The following is a 13418-nucleotide window of genomic DNA, read 5'->3' on the forward strand; positions in this document are numbered from 1 at the left end:
AGTAACCGACAATGATGAGACAGCCTATAGGGAGAAGGTCAAAGAACTGGCAGTGTGGTACCAGGACAACAACCTCTCCCTCAATGTGAACAAGACAAAGGAGATGATCGTGGACTACAGGAAGAGGAGGTCCGAACATACCCTCATTCATAGCGACGGAGCTGTAGTGGAGTGGGTCGAGAGTTTCCACATCACTAACAAACTTGGAGAGTGGAGAGCAATGTCATGAAGAGGGCATGACAACACCTTTCCCCCTCAGGAGACTGAAAGGATTTGGCATGGGTCCCCAGATCCTCAAAAAGTTCTACAGCTGCACCATCCTGACCGGAGAGAGCATCCTGACCGGTTGGATCACTGCCGGGTATTGCAACTGCTCGGCATCCGACCGTAAGGCGCTACAGATGGTAGTGCGTACAGCCCTGTACATCACTGGGGCCAAGCTTCCTTCCATCCAGGACCTTAGCCAAACACATTTAAACTCAGTTTTCACAATTTCTTACATTTAATCCTGGTAAAAAAGTCCCTGTCTTAGGATCACCACTTTATTTTAAGAATGTGAAATGTCAGAATAATAGTAGAGGGAATGATTTATGTAAGCTTTTATTTCATCACATTCCCAGTGGGTTAGAAGTGTACATACACTCAATTAGTATTTGGTAGCATTGCCTTAAAACATTTTTTTAACTTCGGTCAAACGTTTCTGGTAGCCTTCCACAAGCTTCCCACAATAAATTGGGTGGATTTTGGCCCATTCCTCCTGACAGAGCTGGTGTAGCTGAGTCAGGTTTGTAGGCCTCTTTGCTCGCACACACTTTTTCAGTTCTGCCTACACATTTTCTATAGGATTGAGGTCAGGGCATTGTGTTGGCCACTCCAATACCTTGACTTTGTTATCCTTAAGCCATTTTGCCACAACTTTGGAAGTATGCTTGTGGTCATTGTCCATTTGGAAGACCCATTTGTGACTAAGCTTTAACTGATGTCTTGAGATGTTGATGCAATACTGTATATCCACATAATTTCCCCCCTCATGATGCCATTTTTTTTAAGTGCACCAGTCCATCCTGCAGCAAAGCACCCCCACAACATGATGCAGCCACCCCCGTGCTTCACGGTTAGGATGGTCTTCTGCGGCTTGCAAGCCTCCCTCTTTTTCCTCCAAAAATAATAATGGTCAGTATGGCCAAACAGTTCTATTTTTGTTTCATCAGACCAGAGAACATTTCTCCAAAAAGTTTGATCTTTGTCACCATGTGCAGTTGTAAACCGTGGTCTGGCTTTTATATGGAGGTTTTGGAGCAGTGGCTTCTTTCTTGCTGTGCGGCCTTTAAGATTATGTCGATATACGACTTGTTTTACTGTGGATAATTACTTTGTACCTGTTTCCTCCAGCATCTTCACAAGGTCCTTTGCTGTTGTTCTGGGACTGATTTGCACTTTTTGCACCAAAGTACTTTCATCTCTATTAGACAGAACACGTCTCCTTCCTGAGCGGTATGACGGCTGCATGGTCCCATGGTGTTTATACTTGCGTACTATTGTTTGTTCAGATGAACGTGGTACCTTCAGGAGTTTGGAAATTGCTCTCAAGGATGAACCAGACTTGTGGAGGTCTTGTCTGATTTCTTTTGATTTCCCCATGATGTCAAGCAAAGAGGCACTGAGTTTGAAGGTAGTCCTTGAAATACATCCACAGGTGTACCTCGAATTGACTCAAATTATGTCAATTAGCCTATCAGACGCTTCTAAAGGCATGACATCATTAACTGGAATTTTCCAAGTTGTTTAAAGGCACAGTCAACTTAGTCTATGTAAACTTCTGACCCACTGGAAATGTGAAACAGTGTATTATAAGTGAAATAATCTGTCTGTAAACAATTGTTGGAAGAATTACTTGTGTCATTCACAAAGTAGATGTCCTAACCGACTTGCCACAACTATAGTTTGTTAACAAGAATTTTGTGGAGTGGTTGTGTGTATGTAAGTGTATGTAAACTTCTGACTTCAACTGTATATACTAGGCGGTGTCAGAAGATGGCCCGGTCACCCAAGTCATAGACTGTTCTCTCTGCTACCGTGCGGCAAGCGGTACCAGAGCACCAAGTCTAGGTCCAAAAGCCTCCTTAACAGCTTCTACCCCCAAGCCATGAGACTGCTGAACAATTAATCAAGTGGCCACCCGGACAATTTACATTGACACCCCTCTTTGATTTTACACTGCTGGTACTCACGGTTTATTATCTATGCCTAGTCACTTTACCCCTACCTACATGCACAAATGACCTAGACTAACCTGTACCCCCACACATTGACTCGGTACCGGTACCTCCTGTATATAGCCTCGGTATTGTTATTTTATTGTGTTCTTTTTTTATAGATTTTTTTAAACTTTAGTTAATTTAGTTCATATTTTTTTATTGAACTGCATTGTTAGTTAAGGGCTTGTAAGTAAGCATTTCAAGGTAAGGTCTCCACCTGTTGTATTTGGCGCATGTAGTAACCTGGTATATTTATCTTTACCAATAGATGGCAGTATTGACTCAGGACGGGGGTTTGCTTTCCGCTATCCGTAGCCATTTCCTATGTCTGCCTTTATAACCGTGATTTAAGAAAGCTTCAGGTAGCTTAAGCCAGGTGCATTAAAGAATGTTATTCTACGTTACAATTAAATACTAAACCGTACTTTAGTGGCACGAGTCATCAATCTATGAAGCCTCTAAGAATAATACAGAGCATGTGACAAATACAATTTGATTTGATTTTAACCGAAGGGCAGTTAGCATTACATGATGCTGTATTAGCCTCTGTCATTAAGAGTGGTGCACATGACCTTGTTGATGGTGGGAATGGCTTCTCATTACTGAACATCAATTTGCTTAACAGTTTCGATATCAGTTTATCAAGAGCAATTACACCTCCGAGCACAAAAAACTGCTTAATATTATGTTTTAAATAAACTTATCTTTCTTCAAACATGCATACAACATTGTGTAAAAGTATTTTAATGATTTCTTAATTAAATAAACAGTCGTCTAAAAATCAAGCCACATTGCACTACTATGTTTCAATAACTTGCAAAAACTTAATGATTCTATATCAGCACAACACGGAAAAATAAAGTGTTTTTTTACTAAAATATCAATGTTTCTGACGACTACTTCATTTGTTTTTAAATGGTAGATTGACTTTAAAATATTAAAAAATCATAACTTGAAAAAGCTCAATTTAAGATTAGCAGAACACACATATAAAGTTATATTTATCAACAACCTAATATTTGTTGAAAGTATTCAAAAACATTTAGTGATAAGAAATATTATTGACATTTGAGTTAGTACAACTTTTATGATTTGAGTTCTACTGACCGTTGGAGGTGTTTGAGTAGCCACTAATCAATTTATTTTCTAAGTTATGCAGTTACTTATAAGATTGTGTGTGTGTGTGTGTGTGTGTGTGTGTGTGTGTGTGTGTGTGTGTGTGTGTGTGTGTGTGTGTGTGTGTGTGTGTGTGTGTGTGTGTGTGTGTGTGTGTGTGTGTGTGTGTGTGTGTGTGTGTGTTTGTGTGTGTGTGTGTGTGTTTGTGTGCGGGTGTGTGTGCGTGTGTGTGTTCTGCTGAATAATATGTCTAGAGATACCTGTCCTCCTGCACAATCTCAGGTAGACCCTGAGGATGAGGTGAACAACATAACAAGAACCCAATGGGCTAATGGGTTCCCATGGTAAACATGATTATTTGACACCCCCTCACTCCTCCCTTTATCTAACAAAGTAGGCTACAGTACTGCGTGTCCAACAGTGCCAGACAGATGGGGGCTGCACTTTAGAACAATTGCTCATCATTTGCACAGGAAAGTGTGGGCCGTGTTCTGGATCTTTCTCCTTTATCTAAACTATCGGCGAAAGCTCCAACTCCCCCCGGGAAGAGAAAATGACAAATCTTGTCCATTTGATAAAAATGTTAACTAGGTGAGTGCCAGAGAGATGGATAGTAGCCCGTCACAGCAGGCAAGAACATGAGGATCCATTGATATTTGTCATTACACAGCCCTATTCCCCCCTATGTTCCCTCATAACACTGCCACAAAATATGATGAATGATAATATGTCAAATAACAACGCAGCGCCTCCCCTGAATATGATCTCTCTGTCTGGATATCCTCACACACAGCAAAGGGGAGCACCATCGATAAAGATCTAATGAGCAATGCTATCACACAATATCAGGGTTGAGAGAGACCCGCTACGTCAGCACGGCGCCGAGGAGGTGTCTGGCTAGTAGAAATAGAACGGAGAGCGGGGAGGGGATTTATCGATTGGGTGGATAGATACTGGAATGAAAGATAATAATCGGGAAGCTAAATAAGTGAAATTCAGTCTCCAGGGCCCCTGAATGACTCGTTGTCTTTTGAGTGACTAGGCACATAAGCAGAGCAGAAACAAGGTGGGGTAATTTAAGAGCTGCTGTTTCCAACAGACAGTAAAATAACTTGACTGCTTTCCCTTGTAATGTTCTCCCTAGCTGATCTGTACAGTAGAAATACATATGATATATGACAGAACCAGACATAACAAGCAGTGGTTTTAGAACATACTGTAGATCTATTTGAAAAAGAAAATGCATTAGATAGATTGTATACAGTGAATCATTAAGAATAATGTATTTCCACCCTAATTATTCAGGGGGCATATTCTAGCCTTGACCCTGACTCAGTCATCTTCTCATTTATTGTATGGGGTGAATGAATATTCATGTTGCTCACCCCTCTTCCAATCAATAAGCCTGTATCAAACTCCTGTTCCTGCAACTGTTTCAGTGGCCAGCACAAATAAGCAGAACCAAAATGGAAAACATTTACAGTAGCTGCCGATCAAACCGGATCTATTCAGACCCGTTTAAAAGCTACAAACTGCCTTCAAAACACTAGGTTCACAGCATTTTCTCCATCTGTCTGTCACTTCCATTCTCCCTAGAGAACCTGGAGAGGCATTTGAAAAAAAACACACAAGGCCTAATTGGAGAAAATAACATCATTACAACTTATAATCACGAGCTGACATTGTTCCCCACTAACAAGCATGGCAGCGGCGTAATTGAGTTTCCACTGATCTCTGAGGTGGCTCAGAGCAAGAGCAGAAGAGAGGCATAGCCTGGTGCCGTCTCACTGCTTTTTCCTCTGATTAAATAGCCATAAAGAGTGCACTTTCTCTCTCATCCAATAAGAGTGACTCGTGTCTACAGTGCCGGTGTTCTTAATAGGACTGAAGAGGAGTATTGGGATTCTAACTACACGAAGCGCTATGGTTATTAACGCCAGCTCACGACTAGATGCTACAGTACAGCTCTCAAGCTCCTGTGTTGAGATGGTGTTCCAGGCACTGAGCGTGAGCGAGTGCAGACTTCATTAAAGAAAAACCACACTTTGATTACAATTGTCATTTACATGTTCTGAGCACAAACACATACTCAATCAGCACTTAATCAGTTGGATGAGATGGATTAGGGTACGAGGACACAAACATTTGAGGCATTATTCAAAAGCTCGTGTTTGTCAACAACATTGCTTCCCAGGTCAGAAATGTAGGAAAACATGTAAAACGTGAAAATGGAACCCATTAATGAGTTATAGTTGTACCAAGGCTAAAAGGTTCACCATCTACATTTCGGGTCATGGTCACCATGTACCTGCTGAAGTACAGTAGCTTTGAAGTGCATATTCCATGGGTCTAAATTGCATTTCTTCATGTGCATAGAATGATCATGGCAAAGATTAGCATCTGTAGTTCAGCTGGTAGAGAATAGCGTTTGCAACACCAGTATAGTGTGTTCGGTTCCCAAGACTACCCATATGTAAAAAGCATACACGCATGACTAAGTCACTTTGGATTAAAACGTCTGCTAAATGGCATATATTATTATATTAGATAAAATGTGTGTTAAACGAATGCCAAATGTGATTCAATGTTTTTTCCCCCCCTGGCTGATTAAAAGGTCATAGCACATATTTTTGAAAGTGCTGACCTTTAAAAGGTGTAATGAGTGGTGTCTGGGCAGAAGGCTGCTGAGGTGCAAATACACAATGCTTGCCATGTTGTGGGGCAGGCATCCAACTCTCTACGCCTTTCAACCTTTTCTCTCTCTTCCTCTCTCTCTCCATCTACCCCACTCTCAAAGCCCCCAGAGGCTATAGGCCATCACATTCATAGATGTGATCTATTTTCAGTTAGTAGCTAATTGGGTGTTTGACATGATTCATTGTAAGTGTATAACTTGACCATTGGTGAGCATTACCAAGGTCAAGTAGATACATGGCTGGGATATTGCTATTCGCCCACTGTAATGATTATTACAACATAATTCTCCACACAGTGAAATCCTTCACCTTTCCAATCATGTTCATCTGATATCCACTTTGACCTTTTGGAGCAAGTTATGGAGCAAGTTATGGAGCAAGCCCCGAGAAGACGATCCAACTTGACTATCTAGAGGAAGTAAAAGTCGTAACAAGGGCGCATGTTGCTACTGCAGGCAATATTACAGCAATATACTGTATCTTAGTTTATGTCTCTCTGTCTTTCATCTCTGCTAACAAACCATACTGCCGTGAAAGCATATGTAACTTGTTTCAGGAAACTAGGAGTATGTTGAGTGCCACTACTTCACAGGAGAGGCATTTGAACATAATGATTATTTGTTTTATCAAAATTAGTTTTTTGTCCGAAATGCCATCTGGAAATTGTGAACTTTCATGTACCTTATTAACAAACTTGCATGCCATCTGTAAATACGAATAAAATTGTTAAATTACGAGCCCAGTTGGTTGAGCCATGGAAAGAGGTAGAAACCTTCCCACTAGCCATAATTGGTAGAACATGCCAAGAGATGAGTTCGGATTGGTCTGGTATGTAGCACGCTTCTGTCTATAACATGAGCTTCTCAGTATGTAGATAATCTTTCTAACGCAGCTCTTTTGAAAGATATCATGAAGAACTGCAAAAGTGTTGCTAATGCTCTCCAAGTTTTGAAATCAGTGGAATGCCCGGTGGAAGCAGAATATGATAGCTAAGGAGTTGGAGAAAATTCAGGCATTTGATTGCAAATATGCATAGGGAGTCAAAAAGAGAACACACAAAAGACTGTTGCATAAAACACCTGTCTCTGGACTCCATCTTCAAACTAATGGCAACTATGGCATCCGTGACAGACAGGGAGAGGCGCTCGTCCATGTATATGGGTAAGAAAGTCTAGCTAGCTACATTTTCAGATATTATACGTTTCTAATTTGGTCAGCTTTCATTGCAATTTAAAGCGTACTGTTAGCTAGCTAGCATTATGTGTATGATCTGTGTAGTATTATTCTTATATTCCTATCTCAGAGCCATTTGCATTGCTAGTTATAGTCTAATGTTAGCTAGTTAGCTACATATACGAAATTAATTTGAAACGGATGGGTGTATTGGTGTTAGTACACTTAAGAGGGTGTAAACAATGCTGAATAGGTGTAGCCAAAGAAGAGCTCTCCTGTGGGTGTACCAAAACATTGAAGGGCCATTTTCTCAATAGTGGGGTTACAAGTTTATAAACTTTCAAAGCAGAATTACTTTCCCATTTTTCCTCAACTGTAGTGTATGATATACCATTCCCTTCTTTTCTCCTGTGTAAAAAACACGAGTTCAAATTATGCTACATAAAACAGAATTGAGCCGGTTGGTCACATATATAAATTGTAAAGATGTCAGATGAACTTGACAAAGTATATTTTGTACAGCACACACTTTATAGTAGTGTATCTGTATGAAACTTTGAATAGCTACAGCATCTACTGCGGTGAGAGAGGAAGACAAAACCTGAGCATTTGCTGTTGTCTCCATTATGACTACTGACAAGCTCGTACATTCAAAGCACATAACAAAGAAGATTTGTGAAAGAGAAGAGACAAAACAAGTGTAATATGCCATGACAGCTTTTTTGGCAAGGTGACACTGCTAAGAAAATTGGAAATGGCATGTGTTATATCTGAGAGAGAGAGTGCAAGAGAGAGAGCGAGAGTGAATGCAAGAGAGAGAGAGGCTGCTGACTGTATATTTCAGAATGGCTGTCAGGCGGGGGACAGGCTCTTTACGACCACGTTGCGTGAATCTACTGGGCCGTGTCACTTCATCTAAATAAAGTGACAAATAAAATCGCCCTCCAGAGTCCCATCCCTTTCTCTGCGACAATAAACACCCCAGACAGTGGAGCCTCGTTGCCTGCCCCAAAGTCAGCCTTGTAGTGAGCACGGCCACTGAATGACTATCTGGGGTAATTGGCCTAGTCACTGACATCAGAGACATCAACCAATCATTATGTAATGTCCTAATCAGAAATACAGCAAATCAGAGGCTGTGACTAGATGACGTGGGTCTGAAGTTTAGATGTCTATTCACTAAACACAATATCACCCAAATAGATGATTGGAAACCCTGTGCGACATTTCTCACTAGTTTCACACTGTGAAGGAGGAAAGTGGTTAAACTATTCTATTGCCTCTTAAATAGTCTTTATGAGGGAGTAAATGTGCACAGTTTGAGTTATAAAACACTTAACAGTGGTAAGGTATGGGGGAGCCAACACTGGGTGATTATTCATTGTGAAGCAAAACACCTCAAAGAAAAAAAGGTCTAATTTGCAGCGTGTGACATCAACAATATGAATGGCATACAGTAGCTGCTTTCACAATAACCCTTATGATCACATGCAAATTAAAAACAAACATATTTGTATTTGGCTGGTGGGCCACGCATGTGGATGCGTTCTATTTCCGCCTCTGGCTCGTTAGGGAACTATAGTCAAGCCTGTTTTTATTAGATGTAGTAATTAGAATATTCATATCAAACTTAGTCATTGATATTCATTTGGTGTGGTCGCTCTTGTTGCAAATTTTAAATGTCACAGGGAAATTTAAATCACTATGAAAGGCATGTTCATTATTTGTGTATTGAAGTATCGTGGTTCATTGGTTTGGTGATTTTATTTTCGAAAAGGTCTCAGGGTGTATTGACGTTTGTTCAACCCCAGCTCTAACATGTTTAATTAAAGCTATTATTTTGAGATACAGGTGAGCTAGTGCATTACTGATAAACATAAGATAACTGTATGTTGAAAACAACTCCTACCCTGGAAGAATTTAAACAGACAGTGTGTCATATTGAATATCAATGTTTAGTCATAAGAACTCAAATCAATGTAGTGGGAGAGACAAAATAACGTTAAAAACGCTCTACTTTACCTCATCATAGACGTTGTCGTTTCTCTCAAAGTCACCTGCCTTCCTGGGGAGGACATGCACGTGAACATGCTGAAAACACAAAATGACAAAACAAATAAACATGTTTTATTTTTAGATATTATGTTATTCACTCATCCAGAGAGACATACATACTATGCTGTGCCAGGTACTCTTGTAACAACCTGAACTGACAACAGACCTATCCAGAGAGACATACATACTATGCTGTGCCAGGTACTCTTGTAACAAACTGAACTGACAACAGACCTATCCAGAGAGACATACATACTATGCTGTGCCAGGTACTCTTGTAACAACCTGAACTGACAACAGACCTATCCAGAGAGACATACATACTATGCTGTGCCAGGTACTCTTGTAACAAACTGAACTGACAACAGACCTATCCAGAGAGACATACATACTATGCTGTGCCAGGTACTCTTGTAACAAACTGAACTGACAACAGACCTATCCAGAGACATCTTTCATTAATTCACAACCTTGTGGTGAAGCAATGCTGTAAATCACAGGAGGGTTACAATACAATCCGCCAAGTGTACCACCTGTATACCACCGGGACTCCTTAATTTTATGCTTTTTAAACATAATTGACTTTGTCAGACATCCTTTTCTGTTCCCCCTTGCCTCGTGCTGTCACAAACTTGGCCATCTGCACAGTTAGTTTCCAACTTGCAGCTTTCCTTGGGTGCTTATTAGTGTGGTAAAGTCCCAGAACAACTGCTACGTATTTACGCAGAAGCAGAAAAAACACACACATTAAAACAGGAAAGATAATTAGACAATGCAAACATTTATCTTACACTATGCAAATCTGCAACAAAGTTTTACAGAGTAAAAAAAAGTCATTAGCTAGTGATAACATAATGAAGGACAAGTAGAGAACGAGAGACTCCTCTGAAATGAAATACAACACGCTCAAACTGAAGAAACAATGTCCTCATGATGCTAATGTCCCCAGCACTTACATATGCTTGAATTTTAATCAGCAATCCACTTGGCTCTAGTTTGCTGAAATTTTGCATACTTCAAATAATGCAATAGAAATCCACTAAAATAGATGTTAATTAACTGAATAGTTCAGCAGCAGTGTTCTGAACACAACAACCACATGAGGAATTAACGGAGTGAGCCTGCATCATGAAGTGGCGAAGTCACTTTGTACATGTCATGTACATGTCAATTTTTATATTGTCTCAGTTGATTAGTTCCTTTTTCAATCCTTGGTATATATAATTATTATTTCTCTCTAGTAAAACAGAATAAATCAATATGAAGAATGAAGGACACGGTTACAATTAACATGACAGTAAGCCACATTCACAGGGAATAGGCTTACCTCCGACATTATTTCAGAGATGGTTTTAAACACATTTTGCAAATTGTCATACCGCATTTTACAAATTGTCAACAGTCATTGTGATTCTGCCACTGGCATTGTGGGAGAACAGCACATCATCGTGTTTGTATAAGCATCAACGTGAATAGAGCAAGTGTACTGTCAAGGCTATTCAGATGTAAGAAATGATTCCCACACAAAGCAGCCTCCTGGGCCTTCTGAATACTTGTGACAGTTCTTTAGAGTACACAGCTCTTACTTAATAAGAGCATTCTCAGAAGTATCTTCAAAACAATTTGATTAGCGGACTTGAATAGATGTTCATTAGCATACAGAACATAAATGACAGCACATCCTGTGTTTGTTAGGATCATGTAGAGACTGTCAACTTTGTACATGATAAATAAAATCAATGACATGAGGAAAATTGTCTTATTCTTTTCTGGATCGGAACATCTCACTTATCTCATCATTCTCAGAGTTGACAGCACATTGAGAAACTAAACTGACAGGGCAAATTAACTGACAAACAAAACTGATATCCTTGTTTAAAGCTGCAATATGTAACTTTTTGGGAGTTACAGATCTGTCATTGTCATTGAAAGCAAGTTCTGTTCTATGTGCACTTTTCTATGCTTCCCGTTCTTAAGTTTTATTTGTTGTGTCTTTTACTTTCGGTTTTGTACACCAGCTTCAAACAGCTGAAAATACAATATTTTTGGTTATGGAAAATATATTTCACAGTGGTTTAGATGGTACAATGATTCTCTACACTATACTTGCTTGTTTTGTCACAAAAACTGAAATTAGCCAAACTATTCTAATTTTAGCAACCAGGAAATGTCGGAGGAATTTCTACAGAGTGCACCTTTAAGAGTTCTTCATCATAAACTTTGGCTACTCAGCAAAGATGTGTATAAAATATCAAGAAGGGCTATTTGAACTCTGAGGCTCACTTTTATCTACAGGTCCTAACCTCAAAAAGCATTTTCTTCAGCACTTTAGCTTTTATTAATTTATCATTACTCAGCTATGATAAACAGCACAGTCTGTGTCAATGAGTGTTTATAAATGCTACAAACAAGATAACATGTTTTGAGGCCTCTGCTTTGTTGCCACACATTTTTTATTTAATGAGTAAATTTGCATAATGTCTGCATTATTAAATCTGCCTACCTTGAGGTAAAGTTTAAAGGAAGTCGGCGGCAGCGGTGTTCAATACATTTTAAACGGTGCTGAGTGCGGGAGGCAGAGGCCGGCAGACAGGAAGTGTGTAAAAGCCGGCATGCCAGCAATGTGAAGGGTGGGATGGGAGATCATAAACCCTGACTGACACTGCAGAATGTGTGGGGTGAGTTTCAGACAGTTTGATGCCCACATGCACAGCAAGGGGCCACTCTGCGTGGGCTCAATAAGTCTCCCCTCATAAGATATGGCAGCTGTCATGCCTGGCCTTGACTGGGATTCACACTGGTAAAGGAATTAGAACATGCAAGGTAGTGGAGTTCTGACTTCCTGGATTAGATTCACAGCAGCAGTGTCACTAAATGGCTGTTAGTGCTCTGAAATGGGGGAGTTGGGGACTCTACAATATCACCATTTGAAAGTGCATTAATGCGGGAACAAAGCAAAGCACACACTAAGTGGTACCAATATTTCCTTACACCCCAACTGATATAGGACTATATCTATCTTAATAAAGCTAATAGAAAACAATTTGATCTTAGTCGTTTTCCATCAAGACTGGTACGTGTCCTTGACAGCAGTCAGAGTCCCACTTACAGTATCTCTGTTTTGTCTCATTGCCTCCCTGATTAGACACATGCAGATACTGGGGGTCAAAGTTCAATGTCATCCCCTTCAACGTCCCCTCATCAGTCTGTGGATACTTCCTTATGCTTTATTTTCCATCCATACTTGGTCACCATACCCTGTTTCAAAGAACTCACACACAGCACAGGCCTAATCATTTAGAACATCCTTCATACAGAGCTGTATGTTTGTTTGTCTGTGCTACGTTCTAAGAGGTATGTACAGTTTCTCCAAACATAATAAAACATATGTCTTTTAATTAGTTTCTGACTGCAGAGATAAAAGTGCAAATAGCTATAGAGTATTTTTTTTGGTTAGGTGAAATCTAGTCAGACAGGGAGACAAATGTATTTTGTCACAAACAGCTGTGTTCCCATTAAGGCAGAGGGTGCAGGAGCCTCCGTTGCTCCGAGCAGGAGCTACTAATTAGAGGAAGAGAGGAAGATCTGTCCCACCATTCTTTGCTTCCACCGCCAAACCACCTCTCGCTAAAAAAAACAACAGCCAGCAATTTACAGGAAGATTCATCTTGCTTTGTTTGATGGGTCCCCTTTGCTTTGCACTTAAACACCGTATAAAGGGCTCAAACAAACAAAAACGTGCCACCATGAAGATTAATGAGTCTAATGCTAACATTGGAATAACCCATTATGTTTGCAAAGTCCATTGTCGTGCATCTGCTAGGAGCCCTGCGCAAAAGGTGGTGTGTTTGACTATGGTTCACCCTGAATGTGATGTGTTGTGACTGCTAGCATGAGGGTTAGTCACCAGCCCCAAGACACAGCATAACCTCTGTATTTTACTACAACATAGTCTTTACTGAACCATGCAAAATTGCTGTCTGAAAGTATGTTACACTGTAAATATCAGGTATTTTTAATCATGGTCGAATTACTGACCGAGACCCGACCATTGATTTTGTTTGTGACTCTCACTCAGATATCATATTAAAAACATTTCTCTCCACCCTATGGCAATATG

The 13418-nt window shown here is 40.1% G+C and overlaps 1 protein-coding gene across 3 annotated transcripts in view; it reads right to left on the reverse strand.

The window, feature by feature from the left end:
* The window catches only part of fhit (fragile histidine triad diadenosine triphosphatase), a 321791-nt gene that overhangs the window by 41051 nt on the left and 267322 nt on the right, over positions 1 to 13418 (reverse strand). For all 3 annotated transcript variants that reach the window (XM_046312144.1, XM_046312143.1, XM_046312142.1), the window contains exon 7: positions 9266 to 9334. In XM_046312144.1, the coding sequence (XP_046168100.1) occupies positions 9266 to 9334 (69 nt within the window). The remainder of the gene's footprint in view (positions 1 to 9265; positions 9335 to 13418) is intronic.

The sequence above is a fragment of the Oncorhynchus gorbuscha genome, linkage group LG18 (genome assembly GCF_021184085.1).
Source record: "Oncorhynchus gorbuscha isolate QuinsamMale2020 ecotype Even-year linkage group LG18, OgorEven_v1.0, whole genome shotgun sequence".
Taxonomy (NCBI): domain Eukaryota; kingdom Metazoa; phylum Chordata; class Actinopteri; order Salmoniformes; family Salmonidae; genus Oncorhynchus; species Oncorhynchus gorbuscha.